The sequence below is a fragment of the Quercus lobata genome, chromosome 6 (assembly GCF_001633185.2).
Source record: "Quercus lobata isolate SW786 chromosome 6, ValleyOak3.0 Primary Assembly, whole genome shotgun sequence".
NCBI classification, from domain to species: domain Eukaryota; kingdom Viridiplantae; phylum Streptophyta; class Magnoliopsida; order Fagales; family Fagaceae; genus Quercus; species Quercus lobata.
The window spans coordinates 34,141,339-34,165,057 of NC_044909.1; the positions used below are offsets into that span (position 1 = coordinate 34,141,339).

The 23,719-nt window shown below is 34.2% G+C and overlaps 1 protein-coding gene across 1 annotated transcript; it reads right to left on the bottom strand.

Annotated features, from left to right (window-relative positions):
• Nucleotides 1-16,606: 16,606 nt before the first annotated feature.
• Nucleotides 16,607-18,298, bottom strand: LOC115951005 (GATA transcription factor 5). The gene is made up of 3 exons (XM_031068309.1): nucleotides 18,067-18,298; nucleotides 17,644-17,958; nucleotides 16,607-17,537 (listed from the first exon to the last, which is right to left on the bottom strand). The coding sequence occupies exons 1-3, from the start codon at nucleotides 18,205-18,207 to the stop codon at nucleotides 16,854-16,856; spliced, it is 1,140 nt and encodes a 379-aa protein (XP_030924169.1). The 5' UTR covers nucleotides 18,208-18,298; the 3' UTR covers nucleotides 16,607-16,853.
• Between the last annotated feature and the right edge of the window lie 5,421 nt (nucleotides 18,299-23,719).

Consider the following 23,719-nt stretch of genomic DNA (forward strand, 5'->3'; position numbering starts at 1 on the left):
TGGTTCAAAATGAGGACATTTGCATTTCAAACGCAGTGCATGTTTAAGAATTTAGTGAAGGATCTAGGAGGGGGCCCAACCCAATTTTTTATTTTTTTTTTAAATATTAGGATTAGGTATATTAACCCCTCCTCTTATGATTATCAACCTAGTCAACCAACTCCAACCCAAAAAAACTAAAACCTAGCAACCATTACTAGCGTGACTAATAATTAAGTGAAGCTCAAATTTTTTTATGTTAGACTTATACCCTCATTACAAAACACGCGGGTTATAGTCGCGTTTTTTTTAGCCGCATTTGTAAAAACGCGGCTATAGGAGGGCTATAGCCGCGTTTTAAGTAAACATGGCTTAAAGTATTGAACAATAGTCGCGTGTTTAAAATGCAGCTATAGAATACGTCTACAACCGCGTTTTTAGGTGTTTATAGCCACATGATTCTTTGACTTGCATTGTGGTAGACAAGCATTCTTTAACTTTCATTTGGACTCATCATCTTTGTAGACAGGCATTTGCCATCTGGCCAAAAAAAACTATAGCTGCGTTTTTAAAATGCAGTTATAGCCAAATTCTAAAAAAAACAAAAAAACAAAAGGGCTATAGCCGCTTTTTTAAAACGTGGCTATAGCTATCCCCTATAGCCGCTTTTGGAAAATGTAGCGATTGGTCCTGGCCTATAGCAGCATTTGTAAAAATGTGGCTATAGACCCCTCAGGCCTATAGTTATAGGTTTTAGGCCACAGCTGAAAATGCAGCTATAGGCTGAATTGTCTTATAACCACGTTTTTAGGAGCTATAGCCGCGTTTTAAAAATGCGGCTATAGGACTTTTTTTTTGTAGTGCCTCCTCTACTCTACTACACATTATCACCTAGTTTTTTAAATTTAAAAATAATTAGTTTATGCCTTTTTCCTCTTTCATTATATAGATACATTTTAATCATATTGAATTCTGAAAAATTAATTGTTAATTTGATAATATTTGTATTAAATATATATTTTAGGCTTAAAGATTGACATTCTGAAATATGGACTAAGAGTTTTAAGATCCTTAATAATTTATATGGGTTTTAATCAATATCATATATATATTCCGTTCTAATGGACAAACAGAACAGTATTCATAACATTGCTCATAATGCTATAACTAATATTTTTTAAATTAGATAAATTTATAATAGAAAACTAGTAAATCCCACATTGTCCACATTGTTAACTCATAAGACCAACAAAAAAAAAAAAAAAAAAAAACTGCTTATACTCTAACCCCCCCCCTAACTTAAAATCCTAGGTCTGTCACTATTATTAAACCTGTTAGGACATATGTGATTAAATGTTAGGAATATATATCACTATTTTATGTAATTGGCTAATCCTTTGACAAAACGCACTTTACTTGTAATTGGGTAGATTTAGAATGTGTTTAATGCTTTAAGAAACAAAGTTTCAAGTTCAAGTATTAAAACTATGCAAGTCAGTCCAAGAATCAAGTCAGAAAGTGCAGGATTTTAAAACTTGACAACTAGCATCTATCGAGGTTTAAAAGCTGCTGAATCCCGTGGCTCAATAGCTAGCCCGATAGATGACTATTTATCGAGGTTTATGAAATTAAGATTTTTTGTTCTGTTTTTCATCCAATCCGTGGGTATATGTTTGGACTTTCTTTTCTCACAACTCTAAACATATATAAAGATTATTTTAAGGGTCGTGAAAGGCGAGACAAGTTGCACAAGAGCACAATTGCACAAGTGTGAAGAAAAGTGTAACCGGAAACCTAGTTTGCCCTAATTCTTCATTCTCTTCAAGAAGCTGCTGTGTTTTGTACACCATAGGGTTTTGTGACCAAGCAACTTTGTGATCTTCATCATGGGATGAATTGAAGAACTTTGTAGCCAACATCCTTCTCAAGTTGGTGATCAAGTCGCATATTGGAATCCGCGCAATTGGTTAGTCACCTACTGGGAGCCGTGCATTGAAAGGAGAGATTGTCACTACAGAACAAGTCTAATTGGATATTGGAGTAAGGATTCAACTGTAGGTTGGTATAAGGTACTGAGATTCCTTTACTTGTAACTCCTTGTTTTGATAATAGTGAATTCTCGAAAGTGATGACCTTAAAATCATCCGGTAGAGTTTTTGCCGTGTATTTTTTTTCCATTCGTAAACAAATCACCATATCAATTTATTTTCCATTGCATACTTAGTTTAATTGGTGATTTGTTTGTGATACCACGCGCTTTGCATGTTAATTTGATTAATTAATAAACTTGGCTAATTAATTTATCACAGGGGTTCAATATGTTTTTGTCCATTCTTAGTTATTCATAATTTATACGGATATAGAATCTAATTTCAAGTATATATCCCCAAAGAAGTACCAACTAAGGCAATACCCTTATTGTGGACAATATTTCCTACAAGTGGATAAATCTTAGGTACATATATTTGCATTATTGTACACAATTGACAAAGGTGGTATCCTTTCTTTTCCTCCTTTTTTTTTGTTTTGTGGCAGATACAAAATATGCATAAAAGTATAAAAGTGGAAACATGCCAAAGGTAAGACTGACCATGGTATAGTACACTTAGTCTCGCTATCACATTATGCACCAAGATTTTGGCCAAGAAAGTCATGACGTCTCTATATATATATTGTTCCATCAGGAGGCGTCCGATCAGCCTGGTGTAGTCTTATTTGACAATGATTTCTCCTTAATTCTCTCTCTCTCTCTCTCTCTCTCTCTCTCTCTCTCTCTCTCTCTTAGAAGGCATCTGATTTGAACTTCAGAGTGCTTACCATTGCCTAACATGGACCACGACAATGCTCTCCCTATGTGCAGGACCCACGTGGTGCTATGTTACAATAGAGCTCCATCTCGAACCCACATCAATCCTCATTTCTTGGACCTCGGATGCATGGTCTTCATTCATAAGGGAAGTGAAATTCTAGTACCAGACTCGGCACATGCACAACTGAATTCCCCAGCATACCAATTATGGATTTCATAATGTTATCACTGAATCATCCTCCCTAAAGTCCTAGCACTTACATTTTCTCAGCAACAGAAAAAAGTGCTAATAATCAAATTAATAAAGACCCAAAATTTTGAGTAGTCCTTTATAATTTTCTTCTCTTAATCAAACCAAACAAGTTTATTTTTGTTCATTTCCTTGATTTATATCCAAAGAGAACTCAGTTAGAAGTTACATCAACAGTTTCCGTACAAAAAAAAAAAATTTGAAATCTGACCATACAACAAAGAATCACAAAATTGAGAAAGATTCTAAATATATTTGTTTAGAAGAAAAAATAAAAACTGAGCTTTAAAAAAAAATCTTATTTTTGTCTTCTGAAGAGGTTCCATTCGCTACCAAAAAAAAAAAACTGTTGCAACAACATTTTTAGTTGCAATAAAGTCAAAGTCATTGCAATAACATTTTATTGCAACAAAAAAAATTGTTGTGCATTATTGAATAAACTTTATGGCAATAGGTAATTGCAACAAAAATATATAAATTAGAATTCTCACGTAGCCCCACTACCCAATTTTTCGTTTTTCTTTTGAATCTCACAAAATCTATAAAATCTAATTTAAATTCCCCTTTTTTTAATAATAACTCTCAATCTAAATTCCTATTAGAAATTACAAGCATTTTGGGAGATCCAAAAGTTAGGATACACAATTGGATAGGTCCTTAATACTGTGATAATGATGTAAATAGTGTTCAAACAATATCAAAATTTAGGATTTTTTAAAGGGAAGAGTTAACAAATGCCCTAAGAACATTTGTTAATGAACTATTTTTAAAAAATTTGTATGGGAAAAGAAAAAAAATTAATTAATGTTTTAACTTCAATTTCCAATAAAAGTGATATAAAATTTTTTCTTAAATAGTTTATTATTCATTGCCCTAAGGGCACCCATTAATTGTTAAAATGACCCTTTTTTAAATGAGTAACTTTACTTCTTCTCTATTATTTAAAGTTTTAAAACATGAGAAATTGAGGGCATTTTGGGAGATCCAAAAGTTAAGGTCCACAATTGGATAGGTCCTAAAAGAATAGTGAGTATAATACGGTGGTGTCGAAGTCCTAGATAACAAGAGAGAGTTTTAATTTTTTTTTTTTTTTTTTTTTTGAGAGAGAAAAGGAGAGAGAGCCTTAGAACAAGATGTCGATCCTATTTACTAATATAAACTCATATATTTAGGTATTATTATTGCAATGCTTGTATTTGGGTATGGAAATAGTATTCAAAGTTGCTCTAAACTATTGCCTGAGCATTTTTGTGCTCGATGCCTATGAACAAGTGGTGGCTATTTTGGTCATTGCACCTTTTGCAATGAATATTGACAGGTAAACAGTAAACTTCTCTTCTTTCTCTTTCCTTGAACATTATATATACACTACTACAGTCTACACATACGATGATTAATAGTTTTTCTTTTTATCAAAATGTATTTTATTAACAAATTTGTCCAAATCTTACAGAATTAGAAGGGTATAATTCATGACATGTTCAATTTTTGTTAAACTAGTTGTGCTCACTTTACTAGAGTAAGTATTCTTCAAGCTGATATGGACCATACCACATCATCAGACTAACATCTTATACCCAACACATCGCTTCCTTTATTAACATATAAGACTAAAACATCTTAAATGTTATTGACTTGGCAGGCCAATATTTGGCATGAACATATATGTGCTAGGAATGAAGTATACAACAGCCATGGTTGCAGCCACATTGAGCAATACTCTTCCTGTCATGGTGTTCCTATTAACTACTTTCATCTATTTTACAGGATAATTGGTGCAGTGACAATAATTGTGGGGATATATGTTCTCGTCTAGAGGAAAAGCAAAGAGGAATCAACAAATGAGAATAGTGTAACTGTTTAACAAACTCTCACTTGTTAAAACCTAATATGTATTTTAAATAACAACTGTTACCTTTATCTAAGCAGGACTTCACCACCTTCATCCAAGAGAGGCTGGATAGGTACTTTGCAAATCCTGACTGGTGCGTCATATACCCAGAAGCACAAGTCACCCATCTTCCAAGATGTTCCTCAGACCATTGCCCTGTGCTATTAGAGCTTCAGCCTCACTCCAATATCAGGCTTAGGAGGCCATTCAGGTTTCAAAGGTTCTGGTTGTCTGATGACTCCATCTCTAATGTTGTTCGTAGTGCTTGGTCAGATCATTCGGATTTAAATGAATCCATATTAAGATTTACTAGAGAGGTCACAACTTGGAACAGGACCCACTTTGGCAATATTTTTGCTAAAAAGAGAAGGATATTGGCGCGCTTGAATGGCATTCAAAAAGCCATGGCGGATAGGCCTTCCAGTTTTCTTATTGATCTCGAAAAGAAGCTCCAGATAGATCTCTCGCTAATTCTCAACCAAGAAGAGGAGCTTTGGGCCATGAAATCTCGTATCAACTGGATGGTTCAAGGTGATCGCAACACCTCCTTCTACCATGTCTCTACTCTCATCAGAAGAAAGCATAACAAAATCCTAAACTTGAAAAATTCCCAAGGTGAGTGGATCAATGATCTCCCCGATGTCATGGGATTTGTTCGTAGCAGCTTCTTGAAGCTTTTTACTACTAAGCTGGATATCTCTTCTCTCTCAGTTCCTAGCTATGACTTGGATAACCCTCATTTATCCATTGAGGAGGCCCATCTCATCAATCTTCCGGTGACAAATGAGGAAATCCGCCATGCTTTATGGTCTCTAAAGGCTTTCAAGGCTCCAAGGCCCGATGGCCTTCACGCGGGTTTTTTCCAAAAGTTTTGGCCTCTGGTGGGCAGTTCTGTTTCAAACAAGATCAAGAATATTTTTACAGAGAAAAGAGTTCCATCTCCCCTCAACCAAACTTACATTGCCCTCATTCCGAAGATTAAGGGTCCAGAAACCATTGGGAACTACAGACCCATCAGCCTCTTCAATACAGTGTATAAAATCATAACGAAGATTATAGTGGCTAGGATTAGACCTTACTTGGATAAGCTTGTTTCTCCGTTCCAAACAGCTTTTGTCCCAGGTAGGAAGGGAGTGGATAATGCCATTATTGCCCAGGAAATTATTCACTCTATCAGTAGGAAAAAAGGAAGTGCTGCCTACATGGTTATTAAAATTGACTTAGAAAAAGCCTACGATAGATTGGAATGGTCCTTTATAAGAAATATCCTGATTGCGGCAAATTTTCCTTCGGAGTTGATCCAACTCATTATGAGCTATGTTTCTTTGGCTTCTACATCTATCCTTTTCAATGGTGGTACCCTTGACCCCTTCCTCCCTTCAAGGGGTATTAGGTAAGGAGACCCACTCTCTCCTTATCTTTTCATATTGTGCATGGAGGTGTTGGGTAGAATTATTGAGGAAAAATGCTCCAAGAAAGTTTGGAAACCAGTGAAAGCCTCGATTAGTGGCCCGGCTTTCTCCCATTTAGTTTTTGCTGATGACCTTCTCCTTTTTGCTAAGGCAAATACAATTAACTGTACCAGTATTAGAGAAGCTCTTGATGAATTTTGCATGATTTCAGGGCAAAAGATAAATTCCACCAAATCCAAAGTATTTTTCTCGCCTAATGTAGATAGAGATCATAGAGAAGCTCTTTGTGAAATTCTTGCGTTCCATTCAACTCCAAACTTGGGCACTTACTTGGGTTTTCCAATGAGGCATGCTGGGTCTTCTAATCAAGACTTAAACTTTGTGCTGGATCGTGTTAACCAAAAGCTCACTGGTTGGAAGGCAAACCTCCTCTCCTTTGCTGGTAGAAGAGTCCTTATTCAAGCCTCTACTAGTGCCATTCCTTCCTATGTCATGCAAACTACTCTCCTTCCTACAAGAATTCTTGATAGTTTGGATAGATTGAACAGAAATTTCCTTTGGGGATCTGATGGTAAAAGGAGGAAGATGCATTGGGTGGGCTGGAACAAAGTGACTCGGCCTGTGGTGGAGGTTGGTCTTGGTTTACAAACTGCCAAAGGCAGGAACCTGGCTTATCTAGCTAAGTTGAATTGGAGACTTTATACTGAAAAAGATGCCCTATGGTCTAAAGTTATAAGGAGCAAGTACTTGTCTCCTAGAAGGGCTGCTTCCAATAATGAGAATGCTCTCCCAAGTTCTCGTATTTGGAAAGGAATGAAGAAAGGAATGGAAGTCTTTAAGGAGGGCACTAGATGGAGCCTTGGTCGAGACAGCAATTTAAGATTTTGGTTGGACAATTGGACCTCTTATGGCCCATTGCAACAGCTTATCCAAGGGCCTCTTAATTGAGGGGAAGAAGAGATGAGAGTTGGGGATATTGCTGCAGTGAATGGTTGGGATTGGGGGAAAATTTCTATGGTGATTCCATCAGCGATTGAATTAGAGATTCAAGCCATGCCTCGTGCCTATGTTGCTGATGAGGAGGATAGACTTATTTGGGCTGCCACTTCTAATGGGGTTTTTAATCTAAATAGTGCCTATCTTTTGGCAAGCAATCAGATTGATCATCAAATCGAATTTAATGGTAAATGGATTTGGAAGCTCAAGGTGCTGCCAAGGATCCAATCTTTCATTTGGCTGTGTTCCCATAACAGCTTAGCCACTCGGGAGTGTCTTGCTTCGAGAGGTATCCCTATCTCTACAATCTGTCCAATATGTCAACTAGATTCTGAATCAATCCTTCACCTCCTTAGGGATTGTGACTTTGCCTCCAATTGTTGGCAGAATTTAGGAATGGGAGATCTCAGCTCTGATTTTTTCTCTCTAAATACTAGTGCATGGTTGGAAAAAAATTGCAAATTAGAGAAAAGGACTGGATACTTTCAAATCCCTTGGAACATTTTATTTGCCTTTGGAATATGGATATTATGGCAGCACCGAAACAGGGTGGTTTTCAAAAATCTACCCACTGGTCAAGCAATCCACAAAGAAATCACCCAAAGAGCAGCTGAGTTTGTTTTCTGTGCTCAGAACGTGGCTGCCAGCAAGCTTCGAGTAGAAAAGCTCATCAGATGGGAGAGATCTCAAAGGGGATGGTTTAAACTTAACACTGATGTTTCTTCACTAGATAATCCTGGTATGTCAGGTGGTGGTGGTATTCTCCGAAACGATGCAGGTTTATGGGTTCATGCTTTTTCTAGGCATATTGGAACCACAACAAGTTTCCTAGCTGAACTTTGGGCCTTGAGGGATGGGCTGATCATGTGTCAAAATCTTCAAATCAATGCTCTAGAAATTGAGTTGGATGCTAAAATTATTGCTAATTTGATGAATGATTCTAGCAATACTAACGCTGTAAATTCTGCTATGGTGGCTGACTGCAGGCTCCTAATTTCCCAAGTTCCGCAAGTTAAAGCGATGCATTGCTACCGGGAAACAAACCGTTGTGCTGATGGTCTTGCTAGAGTAGGAAACAAACAGCTTGATGCTGATATAATGTATTACAATGCCCCCCCTCCCTGTTTGCGTGACTGTTATCTTTCAGATTTGTATGGTCTGTACCATGTTAGGATTTGTCCTAACTCTGATGTTGCTGTGCTTCTTTAGTTGAATGAAATTCCCATTTAACCAAAAAAAAAAAAAACTGTTACCTTTATCCATGTAGTTGGGGTAGAAGATGGGTATGAAAAATCGGAGGATATTGATGTTGGTAGTTAAACTTAATTTATATTATGAAATTTTAGTCTATATATTCATGAGAGTTAGGGTGTTCGATCTGAACATAGGTGACCCAACTAATTCTTGCAATCATTGCAAGAAATATAAAATAGTATTGCAACAAAAATTTTCTAGCAAGAATTTATCGTAATGACATTGTTTGTAATTGCTATAAGATGTTAAAATAATTTTTTTCGTTGCAATAAGTTACTACAACAACGATTTTCATTGCAATATATCATTTTGATGACTTGATTCATTGCACTAAGATATGACAACAACAACAATTTTTATTGCAGCGAGGTATTGTAATGATAGATTTCGTTGCAATAATTTATTGCTTACAATTTTTCTCAGCAATTAATTCTCTATATTATTTTAGGTTTGGCTTACTGCGGCAACATGTTTACTTATGATAGAGGTACATATTGCTTCAATAATTAATTTCATTATAGTTTATTGCAAAATAAATAAATAAAAATAGAAGTCATTGCAACGATAAAATATTGATATAAAAAATTAGCATTTTTTAATTTATTATTGCAACAAAAATGAACCTAAGGATGCAATAGATATTTATTGCTATTTTATTTTTCTTTTGTTTGCAATAGGTATTATAGTAATAGACATTTTTCCTTGTAATGATTCCATCCCGATCTCCTTCACTCACCTCGCCAAACTCACCCTCAAAACCAAACCAAGCCGCTGGACTCCTTCACTCGCCTCGCCAAATTACCAAGCAGTTGGTTTCATTCCCTACGGCTTATTGCCATGCCCTTTATTTAAAATTTATTTAGGAGTTTTTTTGTGCATTTTTTTAAAAACAGTATCATGTATTTTGGATTTTGGATTTTGATGGGTTTTACTTTATTCAAAGCATAGTGCAACACCCTAGATCAATATATATCACCGGCCCAACCTTCCCTTTTTGTAGGTATTTCCAATCAGAACTCATCAAACCATCCAAATAGTAAGACCAAAAGAAACTGCATATATCAATCCAAAATGGATGTATCACTGACTAAACATAAAAACACACACCACCACCACTACCACTACCAAGAACAAGAACAAGTCATTGAGTTAACGTAGAGCCAAGGGAAGACATTAAACATCATGTTGAAAAAGGTCAGGTTAGGTGGACTGTGGACACAATCACTGCTCACTAACATATTGTAGATAACAGAGAGAGAGGCAGTGGGAATAGAAGTGGGAGAGAGCTTTTTGCCATTGGATTTTCCAAGTTGATAGCACACGAGAAAAATCACCCACTTCATTTCTTTAAGTGAAGGGGCCGGCCCAAAATTCTGACCCTCTTTGTTATTTTATTTTTATATATCTCTTAATACTCATCCCCCCATCGATATTGTTATCACTATCCTCACAAACTATCATCATTGTTTGATAGTATTTCTACGAAAAATATGCCTTTTTAACTTTTAAGACTCTGAAACGTGTTCTTTTCGCAAAGTTCTTCAGCACCAATACCTTAATAAGCATTCTATCTAGCAGTCTATAGGTCATTTTTGTTTTCCTATCACCTATATACTATATTATTAAAGTGGGAGTGCAATAAAAGATTCAATTTCTTTTTTTTTTTTTTGGGTACTATATACTATTGTGTCAAAGGGTCATTATTCTAATTAGATCTCAAATCCTCTAATCTCCTGTTAGATTTTTCCAATTTAGTAGTATAGAAGCTCTAATTAGTACCTTCTCAAAAAAAAATAATAATAATAATAATAATTAGTACCTTCTCATAAAAAAAAATTTAAAAAGAAAAAAGAAAGAAAAAGAAGCTCTAATCAGTAAAGACAACAAGACATGATTAGAAAGAGATAGAAGTCTAATTATGTTTCCAAACCTTATTAAATTATAAGAATTTTTTTTATATTTTAAAAAAAATTCAAACTTGCTATATTTATAAATAGTTATGAACTTGTATAATGTAGATGAAATAAATTATATGTAACACATAGAATTTTTTTTTTTTTTTAATCGTTATATTTATATAGGTAGTTATGAACTAGTATAATGTAGATGAAAAAAAAAATTATATATGATATATACAATTTAATTAATAAATAAAATATTAAATTATAAATTTTGGACAAATAAAAAATGACAAATGTTATTCTATAATAATTTAATCATTACTTTTTTCCAGTAAAAAATTAATATTGTTAATAGGTTTATATTCACATATAACAATTATTAATTATTATGATATTTTTTATTTGAAGACAGTTACGATATATTGCTAACTCTCAAACAATTTCCTCTCAACGACTAAAATTTTGTATTTTGATTTTTTTTTTTTAATGACTAAAGGCTTTCAAAGCTCACAATACATGTGAAGCATAAGAATAGTAATTCTATTTTATTATTAATTATACTGTTGGAATTCTTTCATAACGCTTCAAAGTTATCCAACAATCATAAAAGTAAAACCGTTGATGTGTAATAATGAAACGGAAACCCAGCTATACCTAAGCGAACCCGTCACATGCAGACACAAACGTCAAACAATAAAATTGTCCATACTCTATAATCTATATATAGTATACTGCCCTACTTTTAAATGTTGCACTATAATACACGTTAGGTTGTGGTTGGAACGGGTGGGAGATGAACATCATGTGATTGCCACGCAACAATTGTGGGAGGGTCAGTGTAACAAATATGCCACATAAGTAATTTGATAACGGAAAATCCTATTACATACTTTTTATCTGCACACCCCGTATTTACTTGCTTTTGAAATCGTATTTTTAAAACACAATTTTAATAAAAATTATAAAATTGTGAAATCGTATTTTATAAATACAATTTCAGTCCATGTAAGTGGTGTGCATCGATAAGCATGTACTAAAAAATGTATTTTTATTAGTTTTAAGTAGTTTTATTTTAGTTGAGAGTCGCGACCTAATTTCATAGTGGTGAAAAAAAGCACGTGTAAAGTGAAACATCCCTACAGCGAACACTTGGTTATTGTATATGATATTTTAAGACCCATTATAAATAATTTCTCCTAGTATATTTGTGTAATTTGTTGAGGTAATTACCTTTTTTTTTTTTTTTTCTTTTTTCTTTTTTGAGAAGGTGTTGAGGTAACTACTTATGAAGCCATTCAGCCAGAAATGAAATTATTATAAAACCATAATAAGAAAGAGAAATGACTGATCAGCTTTCCTTACTCTCACTGAGATTGCATTTCTATAATAATAATACTATTATTATGACGTTGCGACTTCAACTAGGATTGTATAAACCATTGTAAAATTTTTAAATCACGCTTGATGGCTTATGCATATCCTTGGATAGAGTGGATAGACCCATTATTTTCGGTTTGACTTTGAATGCAAACTTGAGTCACAATGTCACATGAATATAAGGGTGTTGACAAAAGCAAAAGCTACTCCCTATCAAAAAAAAAAAAAAGAAGAAGCAAAAGCTACTCTTTTGCATAATATAAAAATGAGAAATGTTAATTGGTCCCCTAAAAGTATTTGTTAGTGAACTACTTTAGAAAAAAATTATAGGAAGAAAAAAAAACAAGTAATAATTTGATAGTTTTTTTTACCTTCCATAAAAATAGTGTCAAAATTTTCCTCAAATAGTTTGTTAACAATTACCCTAAAAGCACCTATTAACATAAACTATATAAAATAAAACCATTTAAGAATCCTCTAGACTCTAGAGTTGTTAGGAATTGTAGATACTAGGGGTATGTTTGGTAACTGTTTTTTTTTTTTCCTTATTTTATGTTTTCAAAAACAATATTTTATTTTTGAAACTAAAAAACTTGTTTAACAACTCAAAATAGACAGAAAGCAAAATCTGTTCTCAAAACTCAATTTGTGAAGGAAATTGAAACATGCAAAAGACTGTTTTCAGTTTCTAATTTTTAAAAGTCCATGAAAACACGCATTTAATTTAATGAATCTGTCTCATTTACTGAGTTAGCATTAGAGTACAAATCCTAGTAACAACATATTTTAGTATTTTCTATCTTTTTCTTCAAAAAAACTATATTTTTAATTTTAGCTAACCAAAAATGTTTTTTATTTCAAAAATACAAGAAAATTATTTTTTCTTTATATTCCCAAAAAAAGTTTTTGAAATAGAAAACAAAAACTGTTACCAAATATAACCTAGATAACTCTATCTTAGATTTCTTAAAATCCAATCCATTTGTTTGGAAAGGAATTGATTTAATTTTATCATAATATCAACAATTAAACAAACATTGACTGTCTCTATTTTGGTATCTACTTATGTTATTAATGGTATGGAAAAATCTAATCCATTTATTTCAAATTGGATGAGTTGAATTTTAGGAAAATCTAGAGCTAAACTGATTTTTTTTTTAATTAGAAAAAAAATCTAAAATATCTTAATTAAGCTTTGAATGTCAGTATTCCAAGTGTTTTATTGCAACTTAAAAAAAGTTAAAATTAAATATTTCAAATGTAAAAAATAATATAATATTGTCCTAATCTATTTTAGTCCAAAATTTTAAAACATAATAAAGGGGGAAATCAGATTAAAATTTAGAAAGTGCAATTTATAATTTATTCTATAACGTACCCTCAAATTATTGTATTTGCGAACATATAGGAATCGTTCATGGACATTTTGAAGCATTAATGGTTATTTAGCTTTTGTAACATATTACAAATTCAAACTTTAAAGCATTAGAGGCAAACCCTGCCTTTATAAATGCTTCACTAATCCCAACACAAATGTCCATAGAGCATTTTTCAATCTTCATTTCTTAACTTAGATCAAAATTAAAGTGATAATGATGGGTAAGGTTGGAGGGTTTTTTAATCGAACCCAAGCTTATCAAGTTTTTAACCTAACACATGCCATAATGTGGGTAGAAAACTACCCACATGGATTTGATTAGGTTGAATTGGGTTGGGTTAGTGATTTATGCGTTACATGTTTGATGTGCCTTAAAAAAATTGGTCTTTCACTAACTATTTGTTGATACCCATTCACGACACATTTTCTATGAGCCCGATTCAACAAAGCCCTACTTTCTTGTGAGCTCAATTCGTGTATTATATTATATTTTATTATTTTAAGCATGACCTAAGCTCATGCAACTTACTGGGGAAAATTGAGGAGGTGCGGTTTGGAGGGTATGGGTCGGTTCTTTTCGGACATTTTGCATGAGCCGAGCCCATGTGTGCTACCAAGTGGGCAGGGGACACTGGTAGCACCTCTGGCTTATAGAGGAGGTCTTGTACACAAAATTTTCATCCCAAAAGAGCTTTTATGCTCTAGATGACTGTGGCACAACTTTTTTGCTCTACCATTTTTTGCCTAAAACACATAGCTGACCCTAAGTGGCTGGCCTTGTCTGCTGCAACAACCAAATGCAATCTCCAAGGACTTGCCATGTCTAGAAAACATCAGCTTATGAATTTAAGCTACTTTATTTCCCAAATTATGTGAAAAGCAAGGCATCTCTCTTACCCAATTAAATCAAATCTAACCATAACTTCTTTAATTAATACCTTGGGGTTCAAAACCTCTTTTATTGACCAAAAATAGTCACTTAGAGCACCCCAAGTTCAATACAAAAGGCCCCAATCAGATTCAAAAGGAACGAATCACATTTTCCCTATAGAGTTGAAACTTGAAAGCAAAAATCCACTGAACTATAAAACATTCTCATAATTCTGAACCTTAAGGGTGGAAATATGGGTACAGGACAACCTTCCCTCTCTTTCTCACACCTCTCTCAATTTCCTCTTCTCGTTGACTGTGGATCAAAGTTTCAGACTTGTTATGTTTTTATGTTTTTTTTTTTTTTTTGCACTTTTGTTATGCCCATTCAGCCAGTTAACATTCTCACAATTCTGAAGCATAGGGGTGGAAATATGGAGGAGAACCTTCCCTCTCTTCCTCACAACCTCTCTCAATTTCCTCTTCTCGCTGACTGTAGGTCGAAATTTCAAACCTGTTATGTTTTTATGCTTTTTCTACACTTTTGTTATTAACATTTTGATTCTCTCTTGTCAAAACACCATTAGCCTTTTGTTCATTATACATTTGAAATTTTGGGCTTAATTCTCCACAATAAACACATTTAAAGAACTCAAGGGGAGATTTGGGCAATTCTCGCATTTTCGGCCCTTGTTGCAAAAACATCCCTGACACTATTTAATTACATTTTTTTAGTAAATTATTACAATTCACATAATATATCGAAATTATATTGCAAATTTTCGAACTCATCAAAACTAATTCTTAAAATACCAAAATAAATCAAAGTAAAATTTTAAAATAAGAGTAATAAAATAAACTTAAATATATGGTGTCTCAAATTGGATTAGATAAAGTGGGGAGAAAGAAATTATCAACTCGAATCCAATCTAAACTAAGACTCAAAATAAAATTCCCCACTCACTAATCCAACGAAACCAACCTTGTTGAATTAGTGGGTTGGATGCACACTCCTAACCCTAACAACAATAGTTAGAAGTTATCATTGTCTTTTGAGTAATTACTCCTTGAATATGTCTTTTCAAATGTCCATACTTTGGATGGGTGAAGTGCAAATGCCTAAAGCAATCTACTGCTAGAAGTTATCATTGTCTTTTGAGTAATTACTCCTTGAATGTGTCTTTTCAAATGTCCATATTTTGGATGGGTGAATTGCAAATGCCTAAAGCAGATACTAATTAGGACTTGACCTTGATACTTAGCCCAAAAATAAAGAAACCATGATACAAGTAACTAGTGTCCTGGGTCATTAAATTAAGGGGATTTTTCCTTATATAATAAGTTAATGTATATTTAATAATCTATTAAAAGATTTTTATTTTGTCAAACTATATATATATATTAAGAAACTACATCTAATTACCATGAATTTGTACGTACAAAACAGTAAATTATTGATAACTTTTTTGTTTATGGGTAACCTATATCCTCAAAGTAACATTATCCAAAAGTATCATAAATGCGTACTCCATTCTCTTATATAAATGGTTGATCCTACAAATTAAATTTATGATAGGACCCACCATTCATGTGTGAGAAGAGAGTACGCATTTACAATACTCCGGAAATATCTAATAAATTTTCCAAAACAAAAATACATCAAATGGAATGCAAAGAGTTTGGTGCGGTGCCCTTATGAGTTATGACCTTCCTAACTTTTAACTAATAAATGAACATTGATTTAGAGCACCCACCCTCTCATCCTTCTTTTATAAATGAAAATGCGGATTACATTTTTTGGACCTCAAAGTTCAAACACCAAAACAAACCCCCCCCACCCCCCACCCCCAAAAGAAACTATTCAAAATGAAACAAAAAATTTCAAATTCTTAAACACTTGATTTGACTACTTTCCACTTTTGTAAAAAAAAAAAAAGAAAGGGGGATGGGTCCAAAACAGCATCAAAACCAATTTTGACGTTAGAATCGAAGGCACAGTGTGCATAGTGAATCACTTCACAGAGTTCTATTAGAGTTTTGGAAGCATTTGATTTGCTCTATTTGCAGCAGAAAGAGAGAAAGACCCCCATACAATACTCCCAAGTGACACTCCCACCGCCCTCTCGAATCTCTCTCTTTTTCTTTCTCTCTCTCTTTTTTGTTTTTTACAATAAAAAGATGGAATGAATAAAAAATATCTCGGTTTGGGTTACTTCGAAAATTGGATTCTAGAGAGAGCGTAGACCCTACGCCACACGTTTCCTATAGCCCCATTCATAATTTTCTTGCTTTCCAACGGCCAACCAAATTAAGATTTTTGAACTGTTTCAAAATCATTCAAAAATCAAAACCCCCCAAGTCCTATCCCCCAAACCCAAATATCTCTCCCCCGCGCACTATCACAAGTCACAAATGAGTCAAATTGCCCACCATTATAGTTCTAACTTTGAATTTTTTTAATAAAAAAAAATCACTAAAATAGAGGGAAATAAATAGAAAAATACTAAGTAATAATTATAAAAAATAAAAATACATATTAAAGTCTTCCTAATCAGTTACATGCCTAACCAACCTACCTCACCCACCATGGAAAAAAATGTACACTAAACTAGGGGCCCGTTCGAACCGGGTTCACTCATCAATGTCTCCGGTTCTTCTCCTATCTTCTCTGTTCCCTATTTTTAATCTGACTAGATTAATTTTTTTTTTTTTTTTAAGAAAAAAATATAATATTACTCAAAAACTGGGCACAACCGCAGGAGCCAAACTGGACTGAGTCGTCACGTCCGGCACTTCCTTCTTCCGCCGCATCTCCAGCACTTTACGGTGGTGGTTGGAGTGCAACTCGTTCGAGAAAGTCGGGCTACAAGCGGGTCTGTATTCGGGTAAGAGCCGACCCGACTTGAACCGAACACCGCAAGCGTTACAAAGGGTTTTGGCTCCTAGTGGACCGGTTCTCCACTGTGGTGTCTTCTGCACACCGCAATGGCTGCACCGCCTCGGAGTCTGGGTTCCACCCACAGTTTCCTTGGGTTTTTTCTTCTGCTTCTTCACCGGCGGTTGTGCTTCAGCGTAAACCGGCTCGACCGGCTCGAGGTTCTGCCCTGGGTTAACGTAGATGAAACAAGGGCTTGAAGGAGACGAAGATGAGGACGAAGAGGTGGTTATTGAACTCGAAGAAGACTCTGTAAGCGAAGGGGACCCAAGAGACCAAACTCGACCGCCGGTTCGAGTGCGTTTGCTTCTAGCCTTGGCCGGAACTGGAGTCTTGAAACACGGCTTTTCCGGTTCAGGTTCAGGTTCTGGCTCAGGCACTTTGGGCTTGTCGGTTAAAATAACGGTCGGATAAGGCTCAGAGAATTCCGAGAAAGAATCCTCAACAAAATGGGATAGCCATTCTAAGTCCGCTAATTCATCCGCCTGTTATTTAAAAAAAAAAAAAAGACGGTGACTTTGGTCAATAACTACCGACCTAAACCTTAAAAGAAACCGCTTTTTTTTAAGAGAGAGAAAAAAAAAATAGTACCGGAACGCCGAGTTCGCTTGTGGGTACGGAGCCAAACTCGTCTTTGCTGGCAGTGAAAGTGGTTGTTTTGGTGTTGGAATTTTCGTGGTCAAAGACAAAGCTTTTATCTTTTACCTCTTCTTCTTCTTTCACAAACCCATCTTCGTTAGACAAGTCAAGTAGTTCATCTACAAAAAAATCGTCACAAGCCAAGCCATTTTGCTCCTTCACTGCCCACAACTCTTCAGAAGCCGCCTGTGGGATTGGTTTCAAGGCCATTTCTTTCCTAAAACTGGTTTTCAAAGCCGCTTCCACGCATTCCATTTCCGTTTTGCCCTACAAAAACAAACAAAACCCAAATTTTAAAAGACAGAAAAACTTTGTAAAAAAAAAAAAAAAACCCAAAATTTGTTCCATGTTTTTCACAGCCCAAAAAGGTGTTACCTGAACAGAACGATAAGTTTGAAAAGGAAGAGAAGGGAGAGACGTAGTGATGGTGGTAGTGGTGGGTGCAGAAGAGGGTGGGTTGGAAGAAGTAAAGGTGTGGAATTGGAAGAAAAAGGGGTGGTGAGTTCGGTAAAGCATTGAATAAGAAAGGAAAGCGTCCGTGGCTCTTACTAAAGTACCCGTTTCTTTCTCTCTCTCTCTCAATTTAATTTTCTACCCTTTTAATTTTTATCTCTCTATATTTGTGTACGTATATTTATACTTTTGATAAATAAATATACGTTGCTATACACATCTAACAGTACTGATCAATAAATACGCAAAATTATTATAAAAAAATTGCTCACGGGGGCTGCCCCTGTGAAAGGGTACCCGGGTACAATATAGAAAGGTTGAGTCAAGGCTAAGTGGGACATATGATATGTCTATCTATAGGCTGCTACCAAATTTATGAATCTTGCTTCCGTTTAAAACATTTCAAATTTTTGAAAGAGATGTAAAAACTAAAAACTAAATAGGATATGGTGTTGTCTGTTCTAGGAAAAAAAATAAAAAATAAAACTAGGTTCGTGAGGACCTAGGAAATCGCCACCTTTCTGTGTTTTTTTCTTCTCCTTCTCCTTTTTTTTTACTTTTCTTTTAAGAAAAGAATTTGGCACATCTCTTTTGACTAATTTACGTTACTAGCCTACCGCGTTGATCGCCACTCATTTGGGCTGTTTATACCATTTTCATGCTTCCCTCTTATAGTTTTCCAACTTTGATATATGGGAGTAGTAATTTTATCCTAAAAAGGCAAAGCACAGGTTCATAGTCATAGATTCATTACAGACAGCTCATTCTTGATTTTCTTTTTCTTATTCTTTTTCTTTTTTTTATTATTTTACTTTCCTTATTCTGTTTGACGGTTGAGATTCGGGTTTTGAGATTGTGCAATATTGTCAAGGATAATTGGCTTTGTTTAAGGATGACAATGTTCAATAGAGTTTTGGTGAAAAATAATTAAAGTATCCATTATTTTATTGTTTCAGATAATAAATTGCGAGTCCTTGAACGTTGCTTTGATATTGTCTCATTGTTTGGTTCTCCTTGTGTCAGTGGTAATTTTTAAACCGGCCATCTACCAATTTAAATGAACATGTCAATGCCAGCATCGGGTATTCATTGTCCGCAACAGTTAAAAATGCTGGTCTAAAATTGAATATATAAAGGAAAAAATGAAATGGTAGAATCTAAGGCTTGTCGTTACTACTGATAGGAAGTAAATCCAGTTGCTAAAAACTGTTTTATATATATATATATATATGTGTGTGTGTGTGTGTGTGTGTGTTAAGTGGAGGAAGGGAAATTGGATTATGGACATCTCCATTGTAAAATGCTTGAAAATACCAATTGACCTGAAGGTTATTTACTATTAAGTCAATGTATAATATCTTCATTCACCTTGATTGATAAACATTTTAGCTACCGTTTGGTCGTTTTGTAGCAATGTCATAAAGGATTTTTTTTTTTTTTTTAATTTTACTCATACTATATTAAACCATGGGTTGTGGGTTCCAATTAGTTCAACTGGTAAAATCTTTAATGGTTGAATAAAAGATCTGGGGTTCCAATGAGCTATAATTAGGAGTGAACGCTATAGGTACCCTTGGTACGATGGTCACTCTACAAGTATAAGTGCTTGTAGGGTATGAGGTGTGGAGGGCTAGGGCCGAAATTCAAGTCTCCAAGAGAAAACTCTACACACATATACACTTAGATTAAGCTAGAGTAGAATTTCTATCTTATTTATAAATAATAAAAAATAAAAAATAAAAAAAGAGCTTCAATTGGTTTCTCAAAAAAAAAAAAGGATCAATTATTTATTCTATACTTTAAATAACAATAATTTGATTATAAGTTATAACAACAACAAAAAACAATAATTTCAATTTTATAAATAGTATGCAGCCTTTAGAATTCAGAAAACCGATATTACTCATTTCAAATTCAAACTAAAATTTTAATTGTTCGGTTTCAAAAAAAAAATTAATTGTTCGTATAAGTATCAATTTAGCAAGAGTCAAGGTGTGAAATTACACTGCTAAGAGTTTTTATATTATCCAAAAAAAAAAAAAAGATCCCAAATTATTTAGCCAATTAGCCCTCAAATCAATGAGTCATTGACACTTATATTGCTAAATACTAAGAGTTCAGCCCGACTGGTCATTGCGAAGGATGAGTGAAAGAGAATAAAATGCTTTCGGTATCCTTTCTTAAACATTACTAGTCACATTCTTTTATTTTTCTTTTCCAGCTTCCAAGAACCATTTGAATCAATGCAGAAATTCCGCTTTAGACCAACCATATGAATTCCAAAGGAGATTGACCAATGCAATAGTGAAGTTTTGCTTGTTTTGTGTCTACAAGCACTCTAGATCCTAGGGTGTTCTGCCTTCCCTTTAACAATGAGTAATCAGCTTAAATGTATGACAAAATTGTTTTATAAAAGCACCACCTGGCTAATATCTGTCAAGTTTTAGCAAATATGTAACTCTATAGACACCCAAAAAACACATAATAATTTACTATTTAAAAAGCCAGATCATCTACATATTTTACATATATAATTTAATAGTTGGAGATTTGAACTTTAAATGTTTCTGTTAAAATCATCATAAGATGTCAGTTAAGTAACAAGGCTTTTGATTGTATATGAGATAATTGATTTGATATTACCTTTCTATTTTAATTCATATATGGTTGTAAATTTCTTTTATAGTCTCATACTCTCATTTCATATAATGATTTTGTATCTTGCTTTGCCGTATGGAAAAGGAAACAACTCACATTTTATAAAGTTATCATTTTATTTTATTTTATTAATGTAGGATTGTGAGGTTAATCACTTTCTGTATGGCAGGGTCTACCATAGGCATCTCACGTTGCCATATAACTCTAAATGCTAATAATGACTTGAACCCAAGCATTGATAGCAAGGCAGATGAGTTTTTACCACTAGACCCCGTACCCGAGGTTAAAGGTTATCAAATACAACCTTAGATTGAAAAAAACAATTTCATGAATAATAACTACACATGCTATGTTATCATAATTAAATTGTCACAACAAACAAGTCTCATGTAGCCATATAGGTTATGAATGCAAAATGTTTATCTTCATTTGAAAATTAGTATTTAGTGTTCCAACATTTAAACTAATTTTAAATAATGTGACAATGAGATCCAAGAAATGGAATTTTAACTATTTCTAGTGAAATTAAAAGAATTAGGATTTGGTTTTGTTTTTGTTTTTATTTCTTTCTATTTAAATTATTATTTTTCTATGCCTTAAATTTTGTAACTTAATTGACACATTTTAATGTTCTTTATGAAGAGGTTCAGGATTCATATATTTCTCTCACAAATATTGAACAATAATACTTTTTTATTTTAAACAAAAGTTTTTTCCCATCGTTTTATATTTCATAATTCATATCATTTCCGCGCCCAAGCGAATCCAGTTTGTATATAATTAATAATAATTTGAGCAAACCCATTAACCATGCGGGGCCCGAACGAAATTTTTTTTTTTTTTTAATTGTGTTTAATTCCCTCAATGCCCTTCATGTATCATCAATTCATAATGACCGAGGTCTGGGACAGTGAACAATGAACATGCCTTGGAAGCAAAGGGAAATAAAGTTAAGAGTGTTTATACGGACCAATGACATTGGGCCAGCTTTTGTCGCCAAATAGCCCAACTGAAATGATTCCTCCCTCCAACAGGACAAACCCTGATTATTCATTTAGTATATGGCAATTTAGGAAGAGGTGGCTCTCACTTTGTACTTTTTTTTGGATTAAAAGGACAATTTTCGTACTAATTAATATCCCCTATATATCCGTATATTTCTCCTTGCCTTTTTTTGGATTAATAATTTTTGGAAAATATTTTTTTGAAAATTGAAAATGTATTAACAATTTTTTTCAATTTTTTTAATTTTCGAGAAAATATTTTTAAAAATAGATGAAGGGCACACATTAACCGGATCCTTATTTTTTTTATGATATGAAAATTTTATTAAGAGTGATAACAAACTAAATAGGTAAACAAGTCTCACTTTGAGGCTGCATTTGGTTGGGTGTAAAATATTTTCAGGTGTAAAATATTTTCGGAAAAGAAAAATATTTTCAAGTGTTTGAACTAAATTATGAAAATTGTTCTAGAAAATGTTTTCATGTGTTTGGTTGCATTCTGAAAATACTATTTTCTTACTAGTTTCTCACATTTTCTCAGCTACCAAACAAATTTTATAATAGAAAATTGTAATATGTAAACTTTTAAAGAAACAAAAATCAAAACAAAACCATTCTCAATACACAAAACCATTCGGTCAAACTGAGAGAGGGAGAAGGAAGAGAGAGTGATCGCAAATCGAGGGAAAGGGAGAGGTAGATCGAGAAAGAGAGAGATCGGTCCAGCGGCGACAGGCTTCAGGCGGCGCCGAGATTGAGACGAAAAGAGTTCGATCTAGAGGGCAGCGGGACGATCTCACGGTGCAATCTCACAGTGCAATTTAGAGGGGTACGATCTCACAGGGACGATCTCCCCGACGCGATCTCGAAGCTAGATCTCACCGGTGTGAGCTCATCGACGTGTCTGGGCTTAGGGCGGTGGTCTGAGACGGCGCGAGCCCGATCTCACTCTCTCTAGTCTCTCTTCGTGCTCTTTCTCTCTCTCTCTCTCTCTTTGCGCGTCTGAGTCTGGAAATCATTTGTAGTGAAAATAGAAGTGTAACATATTTTCTAGTCAAAGCCATAAAACACACGGTCAACTGAAATGGTTTTTCAGAAAATTCTATTTTCCATGCGCAACCAAAAACGTGGTGAGGTGTAAAATCATTTCCTGAAATGGTTTTACACCAAAACAAACGCAACCTGAATAACAAAAACAAAAGAAAAGGGGGTTGTTACCAATATCAAAAGAACCAAAAAGATTACAAGTTAAAGACCATTGTGCCAAAGAATGAAAAGCCACATTGCACAAACTGGGCACCTAATAAACAGAAACCTTAGGAGAAAATGCCAAGAGAACCCGAGAATCATCATAAATAGATTTGATTCTCCAAGGGGGGGCATATTCCAAATCAGAAAGAAGATTGTCACAAATATGGGAGTCTAATTCTATGACTATCACCTTAAACTCCAAGTTAGCTGTTAAGGATAAAACCCATTTAACAGCTTCAACTTTTGCCTGAAGAAAGAGGATGGTATTCACTTTCTTAGAACAAGCAAAAACCAGCTCCCCTTTCTAGTCTCTGGTGACAAATGTGATGGAAGAGTAGCGAGGGCCCACAACAGCAACAACATTAATCTTAACTGAAGAAATGGAGGGAGGAGTCCACTGTTGAGAAGGAGCCAAGGCGACTTGACTTGTGACAAGGGGCCTAGTAGCTTTTATATATTTATTTTTTATGAATGTCTAATTTTTTAAGTGTATATTATCTTTCAAATACAACTTTATAAATTTAAACAATCCTCTATATTTTAAACTTTAGTGCATTTACATTCGAGTTTCTAAAACATTTCTCATTTTACACTCTAAAAAACTACTTTATCTATTTTACAATAACATTTCACAATTCACCCAGCACCCCTTGTTTTATTTT

Coding starts and splice junctions, on each gene's coding strand:
- LOC115951005 (XM_031068309.1), bottom strand. CDS start 18,207: ATGCTTTACCGAACTCACCACCCCTTTTTCTTCCAATTCCACACCTTT. Junction 17,959..18,066: donor AAACTTATCGTTCTGTTCAG/GTAACACCTTTT, acceptor TTGTTTTTGTAG/GGCAAAACGGAAATGGAATG. Junction 17,538..17,643: donor CAAGCGAACTCGGCGTTCCG/GTACTATTTTTT, acceptor TTTAAATAACAG/GCGGATGAATTAGCGGACTT.